This window comes from Aedes aegypti, chromosome 2 (assembly GCF_002204515.2).
Source record: "Aedes aegypti strain LVP_AGWG chromosome 2, AaegL5.0 Primary Assembly, whole genome shotgun sequence".
NCBI classification, from domain to species: domain Eukaryota; kingdom Metazoa; phylum Arthropoda; class Insecta; order Diptera; family Culicidae; genus Aedes; species Aedes aegypti.
This window is the reverse complement of record NC_035108.1, coordinates 86,002,588-86,029,369: the sequence shown is the minus strand read 5'-3', so window position 1 is coordinate 86,029,369 and position 26,782 is coordinate 86,002,588. Positions and strand designations below refer to the sequence as shown.

The 26,782-nt window shown below is 35.4% G+C and overlaps 2 protein-coding genes across 2 annotated transcripts; both read right to left on the bottom strand.

Moving 5' to 3' along the window:
* Positions 1–8,955: 8,955 nt before the first annotated feature.
* On the bottom strand, positions 8,956–10,075 carry LOC110677262. Its single transcript, XM_021848399.1, has 2 exons — positions 9,911–10,075; positions 8,956–9,843 (listed from the first exon to the last, which is right to left on the bottom strand). The coding sequence occupies exons 1-2, from the start codon at positions 9,920–9,922 to the stop codon at positions 9,028–9,030; spliced, it is 828 nt and encodes a 275-aa protein (XP_021704091.1). The 5' UTR covers positions 9,923–10,075; the 3' UTR covers positions 8,956–9,027.
* Positions 10,076–23,138: 13,063 nt separating this feature from the next.
* Positions 23,139–24,095, bottom strand: LOC5571813 (cuticle protein 16.5). Its single transcript, XM_001659895.2, has 2 exons — positions 23,937–24,095; positions 23,139–23,815 (listed from the first exon to the last, which is right to left on the bottom strand). The coding sequence occupies exons 1-2, from the start codon at positions 23,946–23,948 to the stop codon at positions 23,273–23,275; spliced, it is 555 nt and encodes a 184-aa protein (XP_001659945.1). The 5' UTR covers positions 23,949–24,095; the 3' UTR covers positions 23,139–23,272.
* Between the last annotated feature and the right edge of the window lie 2,687 nt (positions 24,096–26,782).

Here is a 26,782-nt window from a genome sequence, read left to right as displayed (position 1 = left end):
TTACTTTTTGAAATGCACAATTTATTTTTGTTTTTCAAGTTCTTTTGTACTGTCACTGCTTTGAGAGGTGAACATTTTCAACAAGGAAACAAGTCATTTTTCTCGATGGCTAGGAATATTACCTTTCTTGCCTTTTAAGACAAATCTTAAAACCAAAACTTTATTATGGATAGTTGATATAATACTCACAGTGCATTATCTACCGTTATTATCAAAGAAAAATAGCCATCAAAACTTTGCACACCAGTTTGTTTGTATAGTTGTTCTATACCTCTGCTGTTTAAGAAAAACTAAATTTAAAAAATAAACGTCAGATAAAATTATGAATATCGTCCGTTACTAACGATATATTTCAATACTAGAAATTGACTCTGAATGTTTTCAATTGCATTCAAACATTAAATCTCATTTAAAATAATAATGAAAAATAGTTTCAAAAATACAAGTACAAATATATGGTACATGAGTGCATATTATATTACAAAGCGTAAAAATTCCAATCTTTTTTTTCGCTTTTCTGTTTGGTTATTTTCCAGATTTTTTTTTTCCTTGGAAAGCTGTCAAATGAATGTTATGCATTTTTATGACCATTTTGAATTCATTGTAAGTGGTAAATGGTAAAAGAAGAACGCACAAATAATAGAGAGTGGAGCATATGGAAGAAAATAGTTCTCAAAGTTTGAAGTTCATCTACTCCAACAAAATTTCATAATTTTCCAGTACGCTTCAGGATGCCATATTCATTCAACACCACTGCACAGATAATTCATTCTGCTTCTATGGATCAGCAAAAAGTATTAACTTGAAAACAATTTAGTTAGCTAGTTTTAATTTTTTTTCCATATGGCAATGATTAAAAACTAGCGTTTTTAATTTTCTTAAAACTGATTGGCACTAAACATTGTTTCGATAACATAACCTCAGTCGAAGCTCATCCATAAATAATTGAAACTCGATAATTGTGAAGCCTAGTTTCAATGGTCTTTCCAATATCAACTCATAGAGGTTGTGCTGAAAACCATAGAACAGTCAACAACGTTGGCGATCTAGACAAAAGCGTAGATCGTTGATAGTTTAAACCTTCGATAAATAGAAGAACAACTAGATAAAAACAGAGAACGTAGAAGTGATAAGCTAGCAATATACACAGTAGGGCGATTCAAAATTTAAAAAAGTTCGAAAATCCAACCTCCCATATCTTTCTTACCATCCTTACCATAAACATAGTGTTCTGTGAAATGTTCAGCTTTCTACGTGGTGATTTAAAGGTGGCCCAAAGACGATGTAGGTTTGTATGGATAATACTACACTGAAAAAAATCCACACGCTTGATCCGTGTGTTTAAAATTATGGATCGATTCATGAACGTCTATGTCGATTTGTTGTGATTTTCTTACAAACTTCGTGTGTATTACACATTCAATTCTTCAGTTTTGCTTCATGGACTGATTCATCAACCGACAACATGAATTTCATAGTTTTCCACATAAGTTCCTAAAGCTTTCCATTTCAAATTCGTATGCGTCAACCTATGGGTGCTATGGATCATCACCCAACACGGATTCAGTGTGTTTAATTTATGATTATCTTGTGTCATGATCATCATGTTCAAGTTTATCGATTTGAAATCGATGAGCTTGCTGTCGATTTCCGTGTTCCATATTTCTAAATTATTAGTGATCAACCCATAGCGAACTAAACTGCGGATGGACCTCGTGTCGAACGAGTCATCATCATGTTCCAAAGAGAAGAGGCAAATTCTGAAGCTGAAAGTGTTTGAGGAAAATTTGTGGATTCGTTTTTCTTTCTATTAGTGAAGATGTCCGAGTGAATATGAGGAGTTCATTCTAATTTTCCATTAATAAAATGCATTACTTCCAGCGTTGGATATAATGTATGGTGTTAGAGGATTCCACTAACAGATTTTCCTAGCTTTCAGCTTCGAATAAAATTAAATATGCTAATCCCGGGCTTTCCAAATTATGGATTTGCGGCGCCCCGCTTGTTGCTGACTCACTTGTTTGAAAAAAAAAAAACATTCAAGTGAGCTTGCGACAAGCAGAGGAGCCTCGAATCCATATTTTGGGAAGCAAGATTTCTTCTATCAAATTTCTTCTTTCAGTCTCATGACATTCATGTTCTATCACACATGACTCTCTAAAGCCACTACATTTCAAATTCAATAAGCAAATCAGTTGGTTTTCATGATTTAATATTTAGACATTCATGTTTGTTTCTCATGACAACCTAATGTTTATACACATGTTATTATACCGTGAAGTCAATGACGAAATCCATATGGCTACCACACTCAAGTCATGTGGTTTTCCTCATTGCGCAAATCTATAAGTTAAACACACGACCTTGGCGTGTAGGTTTTTCTCAGTGTATGGGGAAACTTTGAATAATGTTTCAATCACGTTAGTACTGTAATGCACGTACAAACGTATCATCCCATAATGAAAACTCATTCTTCAAATCTTGACGAAGAATGTTGCTAAAGGAAGAAATCCATTATGAGCTTATTTTATATGGGATTTTTTTACATGTATGCAGGGCTATAATCCCATATGAAGCTAAATAATAGCAAACAGACTCATAAATATCTCTTCTCCCATCCGTCGGATTAAATTGCTCTCTTCAGCAAATAACTTTATTATGGTTTGAAACACGAGCTTTCACTATGGGATGATAAGTATGTACTAACATTCCAGTACTGACGTGGTTGGAACATTTTTCAAAATTTCTCCTTAGTAATTTCCATGTAAACCTACTTCGTATTTGGGTCACTTTTAAATCACCACGTAGAAAGCTGAAAATTTCGATTGTACCCCGTTTGGCATAACGTCGTTTGGCATAAGGTCGTTTGGCATAAAGCCGTTTGGCATAAAGTCGTTTGGCATAATGGTCGTTTGGCATAATGACCGTTTGGCATAATGGTTGACTTAAAATAAATATTGGCATTTTTAAAGCTCTAACCGAGATCAACAGCACCGAGCCCATACCAAAAAAAAATGGTAGGTTCTAAAAAAGCGTCGTGTTCGTTCAGAGATTTTCCAAGCTAAGAATTTCAAAAATTTTTGTGACATTAGAGAGCATTACTAAATAAAACTCGTTACGGGTCTCTACATCTCAAAACATAAAGTATCTTTGAGCTTGTTGCGATATACATATTTGAAAACAGTAAATTGGCAAAAAAAAGTTCACAGTTATTCAATATTTCGCTGCAGATCAAGCTCTGTCCCAGTTTGGACATAACACTCGATGAAAACTACTTGATAAAAGAATGGATTTTTTGCAAAATATCAAAAAATCTAATCCAGAGATCTATTAATGCGACTTTATGCAAAAATAGCCTATATACGAGAGCAGATTATTTTTCGTTTAAAATGTTTGAGGCTCTTACGCAAAAAAATCTTTTCACAGCATAGTTCAAATAAACAACACATCTTTAAGAGAAAATATTTGTGGCAAAGCTTTTCAACGATTCAATATAAATTCTAATTTTAGAAGTGTACATCAAAAACGCAGTCTATTATCGAGAGAAGGGAGGATTTGTGATTGAAATAATATTTTTCCAGCATATCTCGGAAGGAGATCACGCGTTTGTCCCAAAAGAGCATATGTTGAGTATTAGCAGGTTCTAAAGTAATTATGATTCTAACAACACATCTGGCAAGATTTGATAAAACAGCAAAATATAAAAATGTTTAACATTTAGGCTTACTAAATTATAAAATTTAAAACAGTATGAATAAAAAGAACAGCCTATTTTTAAGAGAAGGCAAAATTTAGAATTAAACCAATAGAAGAATGGACGCCAAAAATTATTGCGGCATAATAAAACGAAAAGACATAAAAAAGTGCGTTCAAAATCATCGAAGTGATTGTGGTACTTTTCCCCGAAAGACTGGTTTCCCTGAAAAGCGATGAAAAGAAGGAACGATAAACAGTAAAAAAAAGGAAGTATTCTGTCATTCTCGGCTATACACATGTTGGCAAAAATGCTGAGGACGGTAAAACTCGAAAGAACCGCCAATTAAATAAAGAAGTGTGCATATTAAATGGTCAGTTCGTTCACCACCCTGAAATGTATAAAGTTACGACAATTATGAGAGCTCAAAACTTCTGTGGGTGTGGGCAAGTCGGGGAAACGGAATATTCTGGGAACTGGCATTCGGGGAACTGGTGTTCGGGGAACCGATATTCGGGGAAAAGTAGCTCAACCCATCGTAGTAACTGCAGTAATCGATTTCTCTTTTCGCTGATAATTTGAGCAGATCAACGTTATCGATTGTCGCCCTTTTGTCAATTGGAAACAGAAAAATACTTTGAAAATATAGCTCCAATAGAACAGCCTATGCATAAAAGAAAGAGAAATTTATTTAAATTTTAAATCAACAAATTTCATATCTATAATTATGGTTACATCATAGTTCGAAAAAAAATAGAACAATTAAAAGAAGGGTAAATTTGTGCTAAATATATAAAAATCTTCAGTGCAAAAATTTGTTCCAATCGCGAAACTCAAACGAAGAATTAATATTTGAAAAAAGGGTAATTTCTGGATAAACAATAAAATACCATTGGCAATAACTTTCCTAAAATGCTTAAATTTATTCAAGAGCGTATGTTTGTTGAATGTTGAAAGTGACAATTTGGGCTTTAGGACATTTCGTCGAATGACATTTGGTCGAATGACGTTTGGTCGAATGACATTTGGTCGAAAGTACATTTGGTCGAAAGGACATTTGGTCGAATGGACATTTGGTCGAATTGCTTTGAAACAATTATTTTGGTCGAATTACGTTTAGTTTAAGATGTAGGTTTTTGTACATTGCCTGAACTGTTTATCTCTAGTGAATTTATTATTCTTTGAAAATGTCATCATTCTTTGAAAAAACTACTAAAAAAGTTATTTTATTGCTCCACGATGTGAACATAATGTTTTAATTATTTATTATTCTTTTGAAATGTCACCGTTCTTCGTAATGAACTGCTGATCTCCACCTGATGGAAGCATTCGGAGAGAGTACTCGGTATCTTTCTTTGAATTACGTGTCTTGCAGTTTATGGACGTGGGTAAGATTTTTGATGCGGAAATTAGGAATAAAACGGAAGGAAAAAATTTGTTTGAGCAAACCCTTTATGGCAAAGTGATTTTTAGGTGTCGGTATCTCTACTTATGGCCAATTGGCTTATTGTGACTTCCAGCTTAATAATATTCTTCAAGCAAATCTATGGGAAGACGAGTTGACTGAGGCGTCAAAAGTGGGATTGCGTATATGGAATATTGGTCAAATGACTGATACTTTTTCAATTATTCAATCACTTTTGTATTAACGACAAAATGCTACTCTCGACGATAGTTAGACTAAAGGTAAACCTTTTTTTTCCTGTTCGGATGCGCCACTGCGACCAGTATTTAGATGTATTGTGGCATTACCCGTATCCTTAGTGTATAGTGCATGTCGCATTACTCCATTTTCATTGATAGGTAATGAAGTATAGATTTCTGTACAGTTCTTGTTTTGATTCCTCAAATATTAATACAAATCGACTATGATGAAAAGGTCCCGCTATTTACACCCTTCATAGAAATTTACATTTCAGCGAAGGCGCGCCCCTTAGCAAACATAATCGATTAAATTTCTGAAAAACCAAATCAGTACTACTGATATTTGACCATGCAACGGAACTCTAGTCCCATCCTTGTTTCGCTTTTAGTTTAGTCCCAGAAAAATACTAGAAAAAAGGGGCTTTATACTAGCAGCAAAACCGAATCAAGCTAGAACATTTGTTTAGTAATCAGAATTCACGTGAGTCCTTGAATTACCAGTACTCACAGTCCTTGTTGAGTTAATACTCATGATTGTTATCCTGGCTTCAAGTGTAGTCTCGGGACTGACCAACTCCGAGTCTTTAACCATCTGCTAGGTAAAATAGATTAATTTTCAGAAACTGTTGCCAGTAACAAGAACTTTGTACCGCGAATCCTTGAATTACCAGAACATATTACCCTAGCCCGACAAACAAGATGAGACTAGGGTTCAAATTGGTAGATCTTACCCCGTAACGCACCACGAAAAGGTGATCTACCCGTGTTACGGGTAAAAGGTAAACCTTCGTTTTCATACTATTTAGATTCAACCACTATCTTTTCCACGAAATGTCGGTTCGGCCAAATATCATATGCTTCCTGTTAAAACTAAACATTTTCGACCAAATGTCCATTCGACGAAATGTCCATTCGACCAAATGTACTTTCGACCAAATGTCATTCGACTAAATGTCATTCGACTAAATGTCTTTCGACCAAATGTCATAGATTCGACAATTTGTATCATCTTCTTCTTCTTTCTGGCGTTACGTCCCAACTGGGACAAAGCCTACTTCTCAGATTAGTGTTCTTATGAGCACTTCCACAGTTATTAACTGAGAGCTTTCTTTGCCGATTGACCATTTTTGCATGTGTATATCGTGTGGCAGGTACGAAGATACTCTATGCCCTGGGAATCGAGAAAATTTCCATTACGAAAAGATCCTCGACCAGTGGGATTCGAACCCACGACCCTCAGCATGGTCATGCTGAATAGCTGCGCGTTTACCGCTACGGCTATCTGGGCCCCATATATCATCATATCGTATATATTTGTATCAATTGACTCCAAATAAGCCTGATGTCATCAGAAAAATTCAATAGAAACGTAAAAACGAAAAACTAAGAAATTCTTGGTTTCAAACTCAATATGCCAAACGACTGTTATGCCAAGCGACCATTATGCCAAACGACTTTATGCCAAATGACCATTATGCCAAACGACTTCATGCCAAACCGCTTTATGCCAAACGGCTTTATGCCAAATGATCTACCACCGAAAATTTCACAGAATCCTTATTGAAAATGTAATTAGAAATCTTGATTAGTTATTACAAAGTGAACTCGAGCACATCCTAAGAATTAAATATTGTATGAACGCCATTCGGTAATTGTTAGTAGATACTTTATTTCTTTTGCATTACTTGTGCTATTAAGTAAGTTGTTTCTAATAAATATTTTAATAAATTTCAAGATTTCCGTACGGCCAGGGTATTACTAGAAAACTGTGGACAAAAATAATGATGCAAGCAGAGAAGCAGAAATTACATGATAACAAAACACAAAAAACGTGCACCAAACGTGTATGAGCTTAAAAGCCGCTACAACCGATTTTTCATCACGAAAAGTTATTTTTTTGTTAATATGTACTATAAATGGGGTACTTCTTTACTCGGGATATAATAGTAAAATATGTTCACTCGTCGACGTCTACTACAAAAGAGATTTATCATCTCGGTTTATTATGCCATGTAAATTTACATTTAAGCAATGCTCACTGATCGGTAGTTTTCGATAAAACTTAAGGGTGGTCCTTTCAAATTCAAAATGGCCGCAAAATTTTTTTTAACTTCAAATGAAAGCTATATCCTTTCTCTATACGATGCCAGTAAGTTTGCTATGTGTTCCAAGGGAAATATGGGCTTTTTCGCAAACTGTTTAGCTAGCTGGCGTGCGAGGGGTCCACCAATTTGAGAAAACCGAAAGGACCACCCTTAAGTTTTATCGAAAACTACCGATCAGTGACATAAAATCGGAATTCTAACGATGGGTGCTGATGGCGGCCTGGTTTCAGCGAGAATTGCTTAAATGTAAATTTACATGGCATAATAAACCGAGATGATAAATCTCTTTTGTAGTGGACGTCGACGAGTGAACATATTTTACTATTATATCCCGAGTAAAGAAGTACCCCATTTATAGTACATATTAACAAAAAAATAACTATTCGTGATGAAAAATCGTAGTGACTTTTAAGCTTATACACGTTTGGTGCAGGTTTTCGTGTTTTGTTATCATGTAATTTCTGCTTCTCTGCTTGCATCATTATTTTTGTCCACAGTTTTCTAGTCATACCCTGGCCGTACGGAAATCTTGAAATTTAAAAAAAAACGTTATATTGTTATTTTAAGATTTCTTGAAGAAAACTCAACCGATTTGCAAGATTTTTTCATAAAAACTCCCAATTATCTGACATTATAAAGTCCATAATTATTTTTTTATAAGTTTTCTAGAAACCAAACTACGACCAAAAATGTTATGGGAAGAGTCAGTCCCCAAAGGAATATCGAAATATCTTCAAATCCAGACTATCAATTATCTATATCGATCCAAATTCTAAACAAAAGAGTTATTCGAAAGTTTGTGGAAAAAAAAATGGTGTCAAAATATGTACATAAATCTATATAAATAAAAATAAAATGGTGTTTGTATGTCACGAAGTGGCTTGAAAACGAGTTTACTGACTAACCTTATTCTTTCATAGTTATTTCCTTGAAGTGTTCCGCAGTGTTCGTGCGTAAAAAAAGTTTGAAAAAGTGTTCGGGATAGTCGGAAAAGAGGAGAAAGTTATACTTCAATTTTGTATGGTAGATTGCAAGCCATTTTTCAACTGCCTTCTTGATAGTTAGACTAAGTTTGCCGGGACCTCCAGTAATGAAATAAAAAAGTTAACACGATTCAATATTTTGCTGAAAAACTTAAGCTGCTGATAGAAGGGTTAAGAACGTGTCTAAAGTTTCGCTTGCTCTAATTTACACTACTACAAAATTTCAATTATTTTTATATGTTTTAAGATGCACATAAAAGACATCGTAAACACATAAAATTAAATTAAATTTAGTAGGAGTATATATTAGGGCAGTGAGAATATGAAAGTCAATTGTAGTACCGATGTACAGCTCATTTAAATGCTTATTGTTTACCTGAGTAATATTTCACTTTTTGGAAGAGCATTTTATTTAGAAACGGGTCGTTACATGAAATTGTGTTGGAAGAGAAAGAGACATTCGGGAAAAGAAAAAGTTTCTCACAATCATTAAAACGTTTCTAACCACAAATTTTATAAAACTCGCTTTCTATTGTCATACCTTTATTCAACAAGTGATTTAAATATCAGTCTCCAAGAAAACAAAACAAGCACGCTTATTTCAGTAATAACCGTACACCAACGGCGGTGCTTCAATGGCAGCAGGTACAAACTTTACCGGTGGTGGGTGGAAAAAGAGCGGATTACCATGAAACTCCGAAATTCGATGACCTTGTTGCTGTACAGCTGTGGCCGATAATTTCACGGGTTGTTGTTGTTGTTGCTGCTGTGGTGGTTTCGGATGATTTTGATTCTGGCTCAAAAACGCATCTCCATGGTGTGAGCTTCCTGGAAAGGGCAACTGCTGGGAGGGTGTATTATCATGGAATCGATGAATGGTTGCCAACGTTTGGAAAGAAGCCGAAGCCGGACGAAATTTGAAGGCTTCACTAGCTGGAATGCAATCGGGAATGGATCCAACATATCTGGGAGGATAAGGAAGTGCACTAACATCTGTCATCAATTGATTGTTGATTTGATGTGACTGAAGCATGTTAGATTGAAGCCAATCTTGGAGATTTCCGGGACGAGGATATAAATAGCCTTCGGATTTAGAACTGATATCTGTCTTTGGTGTAGTTTCGTGAGTTGGTTTTGATGTAGAAGTGATTTCCTGTTGAGACGTCGTTGGTGGATCAAATGAGTCTGACTGTCCCAATAATCGAGTATCTTCAGAAGTTGAACTTTGTGATGATGTGCTAACACGACGAGTACTAGTTTCCCATGCTTTGGGATTTCTTCCCGCAATCCAAAGCTTGAAATCCTCGTCGTCAAGTGAATAAATGTCGTCCACACTGTTGGTGCTGGTGTCAATGCTGGAAGGCGTGGATTGTCCAAATACACATGACAATCCGAAAACGATCAAGCAAAAGGCCACCTGAAAGAATGCACATAAACTGATTACAGAATGTTCTCCACCGACTAACAAGAATCAGAACACTAACCACCTTCATCATGCTGCCTTTTCTTCCCACTTGTTATTGGTGGATCCTTCTTGTGACGTTACACTCTGTATAGACTGAAGTGGACTCCAAGTAAATCTTAACCAGTTCTTCGTATTTATACACCGTCCAAGGTCACCTGTAATCTCCGGCTGCTCTATGCGAATGCCAATTTGACATTATGGAACGAACAACTCAAATGCAGATAGCCGTGGCCGTCTTTCATCTCGCAGAAAAGTTCATTGTTTTTCGCACACAGCTAAAATGGTTGTCTAGGATCCGGTCAGCTGCTGGTAGACATCGTGTTATTCTCCACCTGGATGAACGAGATCATATCAACCGAAGAAGAGCAGAAAACGTCGATCGTCTTCCTCGTTCTTGAATGGCGAAGAACGGATATCCTTGGAACAGGTTGATATAAAGAGTACTTAGTTGAGAGGTCCACGGTGAAAGTAGTTTACTGATGCTCAACGGTTGATCGTGTTGGACCGGTTCATGGTAACGAAAAACGGGACAATGGGGTGAGTGAGGGGCACAATAAATATGTGTGACTATCTGTATTCATGTTTTTTTTTTTCAAATACGATCGACTTTACCCATTCTTTGTGTATTCAGGAGGGCCGCAATATAAATATTAAACTTTCTTGGAGGTACGACTGTTATGTTGATGTTTAAGGTTATGGCTTTCAGTCTTAAATAAAACTCAAAAACGGATTTTTGCTTACATCCGACGTTTCGGACACATGTATTGTGCCTTTATCAAGGATAATGAACGCACTGTAAGCAAACATCCGTTTTTGAGTTTTATTTAAGACTGAAAGCCATAACCTCAAACATATAAATATTAATTAAGTAGTAATTGCCCCTTTCACAAGGAAAAAGAAGTGTAAACTGAAAGAGTACAAATGCACGCATTTGATTAGTAAAATTAATGGCTATGCTCCAAATTTTGTGGCAAGAGATAGAGCTAGGAATCAATAATGATACCTTATGTGGATCAACCAATAACTTTTCTTCTTGGCGTTACGTCCCAACTGGGACAGAACCTGCTTATCAGCTAAGAGTTCTACCGAGCACTTCCACAGTTACTTTCTAAGAGTTTTCTTTGAAAATCGATAATTTTTCATGTGTATATCGTGTGGCAGGTTCAAAGACACTTTATGACCAGGGAAGTCGAGAAAATTTCCATTACGAAAAGATCATCGACCAGTGGAATTCGAACCCACAACCCTCTACTTGGTATTGCTGAATAGCTGCACGTTTACCGCTGTTGTACTTTGTACAACAGCTGTGATTAATATGTAGAGTTTTCATTCCCGGGAACATTTCCCGGGAATTGAGATTTCCCGGGATTCCCGTTTCCCGGGAAATGATTTTCTGTTTCCCGGGATTCCCGTATTTCCCGGGTAGTTTTATAAAAGAGAAATTACTATTTATTTTCAAACAAAAACCATCGCACCATTTACTTATCATATAATTCTAACCAATGAACTACACACTACACTACATCACTAGTTATATTTCGATGCTGATTTTTTGTGTTTTGTAGTGAAAAAGTTGTTCATAAAACAGATATCGTTTTTGACGAATTTCGCTATACAAATAAAGGAATTTTCAAGGAATCTTTTCTATGAATTCAGCAGGCTTATAAAGTGTTCATGGATGTAACAGTCACAATGTTTAATATGAAGACTCTAGATGGATCAAGAATAAACTCCACGAGGACTTTTGCTTAATGCTATAAACTTTGTTGTTCTGAAGCCGAGCGTTTGAAATGAAGAGAAAAATGAATAAATTACTCACAATGAAGAGAAATTTACTGGTATAAAATACATATAGGGTCAATTAAGCCGCATGACTAAGAACAAATATTCGAATAAAATCGAAAAATAAATCCAGTGACTTTGTTTTTACGTCTGAAAGCATTTTATCACGGTTTTGTGAAAATAAAAACACAAAAAATACGAAAACATTTTTTTTGTATTTATTGTTGCTTGTGCTACTATAGCCTATAATACAAATCAAAACAGTGTTTTATACAAAACTTTTACATTTTGCTTTAAAAAGTGGATCAAAAGCTTTTGATTGATATAAAAAAGTTCCAATTTTAATTAATTATGTTGTTTTATGAAAAACATGAGCTTAAATTATAAGCAAAACTATATTTCGATCAAGGTTAGGTATATTTCGATCATTTTTTTTTTTAACTAAATCGACTTGTGTATCAATGGTACTTAGGTAAATGGTTCCTGAGCTTCATGCTAAAAATATTAAATAAAAAATAAAAATTTTTGCAACTGTTTGTAGCAAAATGGCCTTAAAAAGCTACTAGTGCGACAATAGGGGACTGTCTACAAAGGGAAAACCGACCCTACACGAAATACAAATAATTTAAAAAATAAAATTCCACCAAATTTGCTTTATTTTCACGTTTTTTAGAATTTCCAGGGATCCCTGGATTTCCCGGGAAATGGTTATTTTATTTCCTGTTTCCCGGGAAATCAAATCCCGGGAAATTTGAAAACTCTTTTAATATGCTATGATTTTACAATAAAGTTATCTAACGACGCCCTATCAAAATGCATTCCTCAAAAATCTTCTTAAGAACAATACTCAATAAATTTTGTTTTAAGTATGACCCTTAATAATGCGGTAAAATCAACAAGTGTACATATAATTCGCATAATAATGAACGCACTAAATACGGTTCAAGTAGATTACAATTTGAAATCGATATACATATTTCAAAAATCAAATAATTTCGAAACGTGGGGTCTCCAATAAAGTTGTTCGGGAGGTGGAGCACTAACTGATGGTACCTCATTAAGTTCGGAATTTGACCGCTAGGTGGCACTAGTTTGCATGAAACTTTTACTTTTGTTTTGCGAATATCTCAGGATAGCCCTTGAGCTACTGAACAATTTTGCCTAAGACGCTATCTTTCTAAGTGGTCAAGCTCCTGAGATATTTGCAAAACAAAACACTAGCGCTGCCTGGTGGCGGAATTCCGAAACTGATAATAATCGTCGCATGTCAGCCCTTGATCTCCTACACAACTTTGTCAAAGATGGTTTTTCTTTATGTAGCCTACATCATGAGGTATTTCACGTTGAATATAAAAAAAACCAAGGGTGTTGTACAAAGTACAAAGTTTCCACCATCTACTGTAACAAGGCATCTGCCTATAGCACTGGAATAATCTGAAAAACAATTTGATCAAGACTGCACTGTTGTTTGTAAGCAGTCAGTCTTCTGTGTGAAGGGCCAAAAATGGATGTGCCGGCCCGCAAGTAGAGACACTTCCGAAGAAAGTTTTCACAAACAACAGTATTCTGTCAAGCCCTGGATTGACAGAATACTCCCAATAGATGGGGTCGAAAATTCCGTCTTCAATCAACAAAATGTTAACAACAAGGAGGATGTAGCCCCAAGCTCCCTGTCCAAATCGCTTCATTTGGGTACCCTGGTGGTCTCAGTCCAACCCAAAATTCAAACAAAAATAGAAATATAATCAGGTATAATCCATTATTAAAATATCTCACGGATATTTGGATATTATTGGATAGTTTTTTGAGCACATCGTCCACATCATGGTGTACAACATTGAGAAGGTGATATGTTTCGGAAACTGACAGCTACTCGATGTCGTCCTTCCCTTCTTCTTTCTGGCGATACGTCCCCACTGGGACAGAGCCTGCTTCTCAGCTTAGTGTTCTTATGAGCACTTCCACAGTTATTAACTGAGAGCTTACTATGCCAATGACCATTTTTGCATGCGTATATCGTGTGGCAGGTACGAAGATACTCTATGCCCTGGGAGGTCGAGAAAATTTCCAACCCGAAAAGATCCTCGACCGGTGGGATTCGAACCCACGACCCTCAAGCTTGGTCTTGCTGAATAGCTGCGCGTTTACCGCTACGGCTATCTGGGCCCGTCCTTCCCATCCATCCTTGTTAAATGTGTATGCCGTGGTCCACATTACTGGTTGCTTGACACAAATTACGCGCAGACCGAAAAAAGCACTCCAACGATGCGAAACGGTCCCGCTTGCTTTGTCAGTAACGATCCGCTCCCTCAATTGAAGATTTTGGAGCATACAAAATCGAGTCCCTCAAGAAGGTCCCGATCATACACCGAAATGTTGGACAAGATGAAAAAATCCGTTTTTTTTACCGGGCTGAGCAGCCATTTTTATAATCGAATTAACATTCATCAACCACTAATACTTTTTTGAATTCTTGTTGAAAAAAATCCTGGTACAGGATTGTTAAGTGGGAGATTACACTAAGGACAATTGGTCGGTGTTCAAAAAGATTGGACCAAGTGCTTTTCGATAGTTTCAGGGACAAGTACCCCAAATATTCAAATATCAAAATGATCGGTTTGCTGTAAAAATAAAACTTATCTACATGATAATACATCTGTATCAAAAAAGCTTTGAAAAAAATCAGAATTGATGGAGCCCTAAACGTATCTTAAGAACGACAGAATATCATCCAGTCCGGTCGGTCTGAAGTCCGAACAATTCCTGAAATAACTTGTGGGATTTCTCAAAACGCCCATATATTGGTTGCTACATGAGTCACTACAGGAGAGGGACTTTGAGGGAATGCTCCCGATCTAGATAACATTTTCAAGAATCCTTCGAAAATTTCTCTAGGAAACTTCTCGGGGGGTATTGCAATATTTGAATCGAGTATGCCATTCCATACATTTGGCGGGTACTGCATTTTAACCAATCTACTAGCAGCATAATTTTATACAACAAAAAAACTATTCAAATAGCGATAACTTGTTTGCTTTTCAATATTTTTGCATCGTTTTTTCACAAGCTCTTAAAAAATTCTAATTATCTTAGAATCTGTACCGGTTTCAATCATTGGTCGTCTGGGTCGTAAAAAAATTAAGCGATTTGGTGCAAACGTTTCTGCGATATGAGCATTTATGTTAGTAACACCACTCTGGCCGTATTTTCAAAAAACATAATATTGTAATTCAGCCATTCCATGAAAAACCGATCTAGTGGGTCACCGAATTCCGTTAAAAATTGCTATTTTGTTCCTTATCCGAAATAAAGATACAGGTGTTTTTGGATTTTTTGATTAGGGTGACCATTTTCAAAATAGGGTGACCAGAAAAATCGCGACCGCAAAATTTTATTTATGAAATAAATCATAACTTTTGAAGCGCTTGACCGATTTTCAATTATCTTGGACGAAATGAAAGCTTAAGACTTTTCAAGAATAATATAAGATTCCACAAAAATTGTTTTTTACATGAAAAAATAATCAAAAATTTCCGTTTTTTCGTGCTTTGAAGGCCTAGGGACAGAAGGGGCTATTGCTGTGCTATTTTTTTCTTGAAAATTGAGGAAATGTTACGTTAACTGTCAAATTTTCAGGAATGAATGTTTTTCAGTTTTTGAGATATATTTTTTTGAAAATATAAAATCAGACATTTTTTATCGGCACACACTAAAGGTGTCAGCGCATTTGATTCTTTATTTAAAAAAAATCATAACTTTTGAATAGCTCAACCGATTGTTATTCTTTTTTATGAAATGCAAGCTTAAGATTTAAACTTTGCAGAAAAAAGTTAATACTCTGAAAAAAAAAATGTTTTACATGAAAAAATATGAAAAATTCTAGTGTTTTAGAAAGTTTTTATATTATTTCATGTTTTTTTTTTTTTGAGTTCTATATATTTTTTTTTTGAAAAGTTGAAATTTTAAGCTTTCATTCCCCTAAAAAAAATATTGAAAATCGGTTGAGCTGTTCAAAAGTTATGATTTAAAAAAAAATAAATAATCTAATGCACTGAGACCTACAGTGTGTGCCGATGAAAAATGATTGATTTTTAATTTTCAATAAAATATATCTCAAAAACTTAAAAACATACATCGCTGAAAATTTGACAGGAATCGTAAAATTTTCTGAACTTTCAAGAAAAAATTAGAACAGCAATAGCCCTTTTTTGTCCCGAGGCCTTCAAAACACGAAAAAACAGAAATTTATGATTTTTTTTTTATGTAAAAATCATTGAAATCATTTATTTTATTCTATATATGAATTTGTCTGCGTTAAGTCAGAAGGGACCTTCTTCAATACTTTGGCATAAACTTACTTAAAGTCTAACACTTCGCAATTTTTCAACTCGTAAAAATTCCAAATCAATATGTCCACCCTTCTTTGTGCTTTTTTTTAACAATATAATGTGAAGTGATTATCATGAAGAAACATAATCCAAACCTTTAATAGAAAGATTTTTTGATGAACTATGTACACTTGGGCCATTCTGACTGAACTAAACAACACCGTTGAGTGATTTGATTGACTCTGACTGAATAATTTCTTGGAAAACAACAATCATTTAATGTTCTTTTGACCATGCTGGGTTCATGTCTTTAAAATAAACTGATGATAAACATCCTTCGACATCAGTATGGTAAATTCTTCAAGAATCCATATCTTGAATTCTGAATTCTTATTGTGAAAGCATGAAAGATAGAGTTTTGTCAGTTCAGAGCATTGAAGACCAGTAATATTCAAATTTGCGGTCAATCAGAATGGGCCAGTTCAAGATTTAGACTACCGACCAAAAATACTTATCCCATAGGCGGGCTCTAGGACATTCTCTACAGACATCATGTAATTACCAAAAACTTCTATCGGACTCTGGAATCGACCTAAACAAATAATGCAATAATACAGCGTAACAAAAATAACAATTTTGTGTATCTCAAGAATCAAATAATGTGTCTCTAATATATTTGGGGTTGCCGAATCTGATGCAATTCTCAGAAATGTTGCAGCACATCACAATTTTTAGCTACAAGTCACCAAAGTTGTATAAAACACTGGTTTTATTGATGTTTACATAAAAATTAAAGTATAATATATCAAACTTTTTTGTGATCTAATCCACAAAGCATGCAGAATAGGATTTAAACTTTCATTTTAGATATTATTTGGTTGAAGTTGCACGAACAAATTTAAATTAAACCGATTTTTTAAACTTTCTTGCTGTTTCTATACAAAATTCTTCGATTCTCTTTTGTGTAAAAATACAATACTTTTTTGAACCAACAAGAAAAAAATCGCATCGAATGTATTTTAATCTTTGTTGATAAGTATTGTTATACTCATAATAATATAAATAGTCAAACAAGCGAATAAATTGTCTACAAGCTGGCAAATTTGCATGCAAGTTGGTTAAAATTGTCATTTTTTGCCTTTTCAACAGTCAATATCTCAAAAACTAGACGTGCTATGGTAGTTTTAAAAACGGCAATGGATTCAGAAACTCTAAATTAAGTGAAAAGCGGTTTTTTGGTGCTGGAGACAACAACGTATTCAGCAGTGTAATCTATCGGTTCATTCCTTTTCGACACTTGGCTTACTCTATCTGCACAGAAATTTTGGCGATTTCTGATCACATATCCAAATATGGTAAATGGCCAGAAATGAAAATCAGACGCATCTGATCAGGTCAGAATAAATTTAAAATTTTACTTTTTTCACCCGCCCCTCAAATTTGACAAAATCCTGGAAGGAGAAAATAAATAATATGACTTATTTTCAGTGTAGTTTTTCTATGACAGCGTGTTTAAGTTAGATTTATAATTCATTCTTCATAATATTGAAGGTGATAACATTTATTACTAGATGAACATTTATGTTTTGACATTATCAGAGAAAACAAGAATCAATAATTATAATTATGTTTATTTGTACTATTGTGTGTTTGTATAATGTTTAAGTATTTCACTCAAAGTAGTATTCACGTCCATTTCGAAATAATCGTGCTTGAAAGGTTGAATATTTTAATGATTTAACATGAATCAAGTAAATGACGCTCATTTGTTTAAACCAACGATTAAAATCTTGTTTAATGTTTGTTGGAACTCTATGTGTCTAAAACAATATAAAACAAACTAAAATTCTCTTTCTGGTCACTTAAAATCTACTACAGTGCACAGAGAAAATTAGCTCAAATGAAAAAAAATCGAAACATTAATTTAACTGTTCTTTTTTATTTTCATCAGCTTTATTATTATTTTGAAAGGCTACAAGAGCAACAACAACAAGAACGTAGCAATTGATGCCAAAATAAGAGTGATTTATTTACAAAATCAATTTGAGTGCACATTGTCTTGAAATAAAGCTCAAGATAACGAACAATTTAATACATAATTTAAAATATTTCAGTATGACTGTTAATATCAACAAAAATCGTGAAATAACAATATAACAACAAAGAAATATACATCAACTTCCATTTGATTATTTATTGGCCCCCATCCTCCCCCTTGAAACACCTTGATGGAAAGTGATGAAAGAAAAAATAAGATTTGCTCCGGCCTTATGTAATATTAATTAATTTCTATTAATGGATGAGAAGAAAAATCTTATAAATCACTTGAAATATCTTGTAATTTCTCGAATTCCTCAGCGCAATAACGTTGTTGCTTTGATTAAAATCAATTGGTCCACTCTGACTGCATACTTTTACCAATTTTTATTGATCATCCAAAGTAAATTCAAAGGCGTTCTTGAATGGAGCCGGTGGTAGAGTCCTCATAGCCGGGGGTGACCCATTTCGCATAAAGACGTTCCGCATAAGGACGTTTCGCATACGGACGTTTGGCATAATGGACGTTTCGCATAAAGAAGTTTCATACAAGAACAGGTAGTATTTTAAAGAATGCATATTATTATGATTATGCCAAATGTCCACTATGCCAAACGTCCGTATGCGAAACGTCCTTATGCGAAACGTCTTTATGCGAAATGTCCTACCCCCCTCATAGCCTTCAATGCAGACTTTATTTCTGGAGAAATTGAAATTTTCAAACACAATGAATTCGAAAATATTTGGACCAAAGCTCTAATTAATGGAGAAATGCATATTTTTTCATCCCTATATTTTCCACCTGAACACGCTAACAAACATTGTTTTGAATTATTCTTCAAAATGGTCGAAACTATTATTTCAAATATGGAACCTGAAGTAAAACTTCATATTTATGGCGACTTTAACCAACGCAATACCGACTTCATTGCAGACAATGAAAATGAATCACTTTTACTCCCAGTCGTAGGCGAAGACAGTACTTTACAAATTAAAAATATCATATATTGGTCTAAATCAAATTAATTACGTAAAAAAACAACAAAATTCTTACTTGGACCTCTTATTTACAAATTGCTTTGAAGATTTATGTGTGTATACAATACATCATTATCACCTCTATGGAAAAAAATAGTATTTCACACAGCAATTGAATACTCAATCTTCATACATAAAACTTCTCTCCCCAGCGACTGGGAGTACGAGGAAGTGTCGGAATACAATAAAGCTAATTACAAAGAAGCCAAACGCAGACTATGTACAATCAGTGCCGGATTTGGGCTTCGTGGGGCCCGGGTCAGCTCTCTTTACGGGGGCCCTTAGTACAAAATGATCGGGAAAGCTTAGTATTACGAAAATAAGATATTTGGAAAGCATGTACATGAACCCCGTGTGCAAATCGAACTTGCTGCTCTAGTGCACGCTACATGGGTATAAACAGCCACTAGTTACACATTCTCCTGTGCGCGTTGATAGTCATCATAAAAGTTTATTTCCTTTGTAATTGTGAATGTTATATCAACTAGCTTTGTTCAATAGATTTTTATTGTTTAAAACAAGTTATTAGTTTGGCCAGTACCACGTAGTAGGGTAAATGTTGACAATAAAGAAAAATAAGGTTATTTTTACCTGATTTGACAAATTGACAGGAACTTACTTACTAAAATAATATTTTATACTTTGTACATCTTTATTACAGTGCACGCTGACATAAATTCAACAACTACAAAGAAAACAAACGTAGTCACGAAGCGTGCACTAGAGCAGCGAGCTCGATTTGCGCACGGGGTTCATGTACACCTGATACCTTTAAGGCCTTTGGGGGACTACTTAGCGTCCACGTAGGGACTTCAAAATTTTACCTGATTTTTTTCTTACCAAAACGAGCACTTTACAATAACGAACTAAAAACATTTCGCATTTTCGAAAAAATAAGGGATGGCCTAGTGCCCAAGGCTAAAGTCTTAGTTACTTGCTTTATAATTTTAATGTTCCCGATATTAACAACAGTTTGGAAGAACTATGGACACTTAGATAACTTGCAGATGATGCTCTAGTATCTGTAAACAGCCTATCAAGCGGAAATCCTGCAAAGACCATAGCAAAATTACCTTGATAATCTATAAGCTAATAATTTAAGAATCGGGGAAAATATAATTGTATAAAAATTCTGTACATTATGGCCAAAATTATGATATATTCTAAACTCTTAGTGAATATTGCTATATTCAAACGAAATATGTGGATTTGGGTCAAAACTAATCTAAGCTTTTAGTAAAATTTGATATATTACAAGAAAACAAAGAAAATATTAATACAAATATATACAAATACAACTGGAAAAAACTACAGTAGAATATGGAAATATCGAAATTCCGGTAGGATTCCAGATAGAATAGCTGCTTCAGTATAGCGAAATCAGGAAAATCTACGGATTATCGAGTATCTTCGTCTTTTCAAGATCATTCCAGGACAAAGAGCACTGTAATTTTGACAGTTTCTCTCCAAAAAGTTGCGACAGCTTGTTATTATTAACCCGCGAAAAGTTTTAAAGTTTTTGATATAACCTTGATGATTTTCATCAGAGAGGATTTTCATTGGAACTGGAAAAATGAGACAAACATCGTATTGAATTAGCTACTCACTTAAAAAAAAAACATAATCTCATGTCATAATATCTCTGTTAGAAATGGTATCGGATTTGTATTTTCAATTTAAAATCTTTAATCATTAATGTAAAAATAAATCATTGAACAGTATTCACTTCTCAGGGGCCCCCTTCATCGGGGGGCCCGGGGCATTTGCCCCCTCGGCACCCCCCCCCCCAAATCCGGGCCTGTGTACAATTAATTGGCAACATATTATAAGAATTGAAGGAAATGTCGACACCGAAGTAGACAAATTCCATTCAATTATTCAACAAACAATTAATGAAACTGTGCCAACAAGAAGAAGAAGACGTATACAAAATAACAAATTACCGGTGTGGTTTAGCCCACAACTGAAAAATCTGAAGAACAAGAAACAGAATGCGCATAAATTATACAAAAAAGAAAATACTGTCACGAACTTACAAAATTATCATGACATATGTAACGAACTCAACTCAGCCATTAACTCCACACATGAAGAATATAATCGTAAGGGCGAATCCGAAGTCAAATCATGTCCTAAAAACTTTTTTAATTATGTAAACACTAAATTAAAAAGTAGCAATTTTCCTTCAACCTCTTTGCAGATTTCTTCCAAGAAGTGTATACCACCTACTCCGAAGAAGACCGCGACCGCAATTTCTTTTATTTTTTCCCAGGAATTTTCTAATAGTATACCTATTGCAAAACAATCACAACAATAAATCTTATCGGCACTAATAAACCTGGACGCATCAAAGGGAGCAGGACCGAATGGCATTGCACCCGTGCTCTTCAAAAATCTCTCAGAATAACTTACCCTTCACTTAGAACGCCTTTTCAACATGTCTCTAACTATCGCGGAATTACCATTATCTCCTGCATCCCCAAACTCTTCGAATCTCTCGTGAATGACAAAATGTTCCAGCAAGTAAAAACCAAATTACTTGTAGGCAGCATGGCTTTTTTAATGGCCGCTCAACATCTTCCAATCTGCTAGAATATGTATCTTTCATTCTCAACGCAATGGACAATGGCAAGCACGTAGAAGCCCTCTACACTGACCTCAGTAAGGCATTTGACTAAATCGACATACCATTATTAATTTTCAAATTGCAAAAAACAGGAATGGAGCCAGGACTTTTGAATTGGATCCAATCATATCTATCAGATCGGAAACAAACAGTGCGCTTTCAAAATAAATTATCAGCACCCATTTATATAACCTCTGGAGTACCCCAAGGTACTCATTTAGGCCCATTTCTTTTTATTTTGTATGTAAACGACATTTCCTTTTCACTTAAAAAAAAAAAAAATTTGTTATATATGCAGACGACATGAAGCTCTTCATGGAAGTAAGTTATTCTAGCGAAGCAGAAGAATTCCAGAATGACATTAACTCCTTCTTCACTTGGTATAAAAAAGCCTACTCCAACTCAATATCAAAAAATGTAATTCAATAGCATTTAGTCGAAAATATGTAACACCTCCAATTGAAGTATTTTGAGGAAATCAAGTCGTACAGAAGTGTAAAATTGTAAGGGATTTGGACGTAATCCTGGACTCTAAGCTCACTTTTGTAGAACATTATAATTCTATAATAACAAAGCAAACAGCATGCTTGGCTTCATTAAGAGGTTCAGTAACAATTTATAAGACCCATATACTATTAAACTATTGTATATTACATATGTAAGATCAATTCTGGAATGTTGTCACCAAGTATTAAACCCGTACCATGTCGTAAACGAAGAATGCATAGAATCAGTCCTGAAGCAATTCCTTCTATACGCCCTCCAGAGATTGAATTGGACTGTACTGCCACTTCCGTCGTATGAAGCACGATGCATGCTCATCAACTTGGAAAGCAACGCCGGGAATTCGCAATGATTCTCTTTATAACCAACATTGTTTCGAAGCGTGTGGACTCAGTTGCACTTCTTTCTCAACTAAACTTCTACACATCCTCTCGGCATTTAAGAACAAGAAAATTATTTTCAGAAAAATCATGCAGAACGCATTAAAAGCTCAAAACGGACCAATAAATCGTATGATGCGTCAGTATAATGTACACTGCAAATTCATTGGCATTACTATGTCCAAAAAGCAGCTTAAAACACGACTAGAAAACAATAGACGTAATCCATAGCATGTAAGAAAGTATTGTAATTATTGTATGTAGTCTACCTATGCTTCACGAAATAAATAAATAAAATTTTAAATTTGAAAGAGATATGGACAAATGACTTTTGTATGTTTTTGACGGGATGAACCCAAACTATTGCACTGGAGTGTACCTAGCCCATGGGATGTCCTCCTTAGTGTCATGGTCCATAAACAATTACAATGTGTGGAGAAGTTGACTGTTTCTAAAAACAAAACATTGGATTTTGTCAAAGTGGCAAAACCAAACGGATGCTGTATAAAAGGAATGTGATACTTATGGTGGACAGTAAATGAACAAAAGTTAACAAAATATCACTACCGAAAAATTTATTCTCCCGCTCAAGCATTACCTTCCTCATCTTTCACTAGAAACAACCAAAGCGTGAACAAGAGAAAAATAATCCGACAGTCATCCTTCAATATCCGAGGTCCTATCAATTAGTATTTGGCATAAACGGCTGGGGCATGAGCGTAGGTCAGAGCTGGCTGGTAGCTGGCATAGGTCAGGGCTGGAGCAGCCTCGACGTAATGGGCCTTGACAGCTGGGGCAGCAGCATAGGTGATAGCTGGAGCAGCGGCGTAGGTCAGAGCTGGGGCAGCCTCAACATAGTGGGTCTTGATGGCTGGGGCAGCATAGGCGATGGCCGGAGCAGCAGCATAAGTCTGGTGATAAGTGGTCTTCTCAACTGGAGTAGCGACAACGGTCTTCTTCACACCGGTGGCGAACACTGGCTCGGAGATCTTGGCATCGTGGTGAACAACCGACGAGCTGTGGTGGCTAACTCCAGTTGGGACATTCTTAACGACGGTTCCTACGTGGGCAACGGTTGGCTCCTCGATGATGCTCTTCTGGTAGGCAATTTCCTTCTGAGCTACGACGGCTGGCTGATGAACCACAGACGTGTATGCCAAAGGTGCCGAGGCAAGATAGGTCGCACTTGGGGCAGCAGCGGCAACGGCAAGAACAGCAGACAACACCACCTGGATAAATTAGAAAGTAAGCCGTATGAATTAGTTGGAATCACTTCGGAATGTCATCAACCGAGCGTAACCACGGAAGTCGAGTTCTAACTCGAAAAATGTGCTAATAAGGGATAATTACCAATTTGAACATTTTGAAGGATTGTTTCGCAGAGGTCTGTGTTGAACAGTTGTTGATTGTATGAAGGTTTAGTATTTGACTGTACCTCCTGTTCGGCCCGACAACGCTTTTATATCACTCACAACAAAACAGATCACAACGAATCAAGCGCGTAAAGATTCCGGACACGGGCCGAAGTCAGAAGCAAAGGGGTTGCGTCTCTCTGTCACACGCTAGGATTCCATTCCTTCTCAAAGAAACGAGAGCGCGCGCAAATCCGTCTCAGAGAGTGTGAGGGCGAGCGACTGCCGAAGTTTCGCGTCATTCCATCGCATCGGTTTATTCTACCGCTACCGTTCTAGTTTATTCCTTGCTCTCAGTGCCAATAAAACTTGGGCAGCTTCAATCACTTCGACTTAGGGGCTCGGGAGGTAACTTGAGAAAATCGAAAAATAAAAACTGTCGATCGTATAAAGCTATAAGATATAAAGCCCAGGGTTGTTTTGACTATAGGGTCGTGTTGAATCCGAAGATTTGTTTTCTCAAATTCAAGGAATTCTCGGGATTTACCTAACACTTTATTTTACACTAATTTAGCCAAAACGTGAATGTAATGTAATGTTCTTATGCATTATTGACGCAGGATCAAAAGTGTTTGTAGCTCAAAAAAAAAAAATTCAACTTATTAAATGTGTATGTTTAAATTCAAATTCTTTTTCTACCTTTTTTCCTATAAAGCTAACATTACTGATATTCTAGGTGGATGTTTAATGAACACATTTTGGATAACTACTTTCAAAAAATAATATTTTATTGACTGTTATGTCAATCTGGTGAAAAGTGCTGGAGAACATTGGAATTATATTGGTATGAATTTTCTTTCGAAGGTATTTAAATAAATGTTAGGGAAACCCCAAAACGAAATCTATCAAAGAATAAATTGATCGATTGTAAAAATGTACAAGTAAATTAAGAGCACATGTAGATAAAATCTTTGATTCTAAACAAAATTGCTTCAGAAGATAATTAAAAAAAAACTTCTCTCAATTTCCAATCAAAAATTATGCATTGAACTTGTTAAAAACTGTTCCTGACTAACTGAACTAGGTGTTGAGTAAGATACAATTTTAGAAATGGCACTAGATATCATCAGATATAGGCTACAAAAGAAAAGGGTCGTGAAACCTTTTCCCAATTTTAGTATCAAACGCCTGAATTTACGCCAGAAACACATGTCTACCCAATTTTTTAATGTTTGTCGTTAAATTAAGCCCAAAAAACTTAATTCTTTCGATTTTTGAGATTTTGTCAAACTCCTTAGTAAAAATTCAACTTATGAATTTATTTTGCTTTCCGTGTCTTTTCAGGAATGCCAGATTGCGTTTTGCAGGCTAAGTGAACGATAAAATGATCAAAAGTGTCAAATATTTATTTTGAACCCATTTTTTTTTATTTTAGTTTAAACATAATAAAGCTATTATGTGAGCGGAAAAAGTGGCCGAAGTCGTAGCAAAAACACGCTCTACCGTATTATTCAATAAAAACAAGATGTTATCAAAAAAATAGGTCCCTATTAATATCAAATTCCAAGACTTTAGCAGCGCCTAGAAATTTGAACGGCACTTCTATATGTTCTTCAAAATCTATAATAAGATCGTAAAAAATCAAGGTATATCTTCTGATCTGGTATTTCAAAAAGCTCTCTACAAACTGAAATATGAAATCCAAAATAGTCGCCAAAACATATCTTTTAGTAAAATCTATTCTCATCGAAGGAACATAATTTGATGATCCTTCAATGAAGCTGTTCAAAGAAAACAAATATTGTCTTTGTAGGGCAATGATCAACAATTATTTTATCAATGTTTAAAGAGCACGTCTTTTGGGCAGAAACAGTAATGTATGAATACATTCAAAAATTATTTTACTAAAGCACTACAAGAAACTTATTTGTTTTAATTTTGTGCCTTTAAAATGAGTTTCAAAGCGCTGACATAAATTTGATTGTACATATCTATATTTAAGCCGAAAGAGAAACTCTTGATCACATTAAAAACTTCTTATACCTCTTTTTACGTACGTTCTTTTAACGACGGCTCTTTTTACGACGGTTATTTTCACGACCTCTATTTTACGACCAAAATTCTTGAAAAGTAATCAAAATAGAGGGTCATGATGTTTAGCAACATTGTTGAGTAGACTAAGGGCTAATATGCGGTGGTCATTGCAACGCGGAATTCTGCCACCAGGGTGCACTAGTGAGTGTCGATATCTCCAAATCGAAGTGTTCTATCGTTTGACTTTGTCTTTCGATCCTGCGGGGGTGGGTGATGAGATCAGGAACAAACCTGCCGCGTGTCGCTCGCGTAGTGAAATGGAAAAGTGTTGTTAGTGGTGTTTGATCCTTAGATCGCATCGCTTATTCTTGTAGATGTGAGTGACAAACACTTGTTCGTCGTACAATGTAGTTATCGAACTATATCGCAAATTCGGTTAGGCGTGAATATATCATGGATCGCATCATCAAAGTTGACTTCCATAGTCTTACCTTATCACACTTACCCAATAGCCTTACCATATCAGCTGTGGAGATGCAGAGGTATACTCCGTATTTAATAACAAAGGTTGTCTTACAAACATTTCTTCCCTTCCCTTATGACCGCAAAGACGTGGCCAGCGCTGTTATCATGTGTTGCTGATATCTCCAAATCTTAACTACTTAGAAAGATGGCGCTTTCGACAAACTTGTTCAGTAAGCAAAATGCTGTCATTGTTCATACCATGAAATTCGAGATTTTATCTTGTTTTGTGGATATCGCAGGAGCTTGGCCACTTTTCAAGAGCACAAGACTTGAGAATAAAACAGT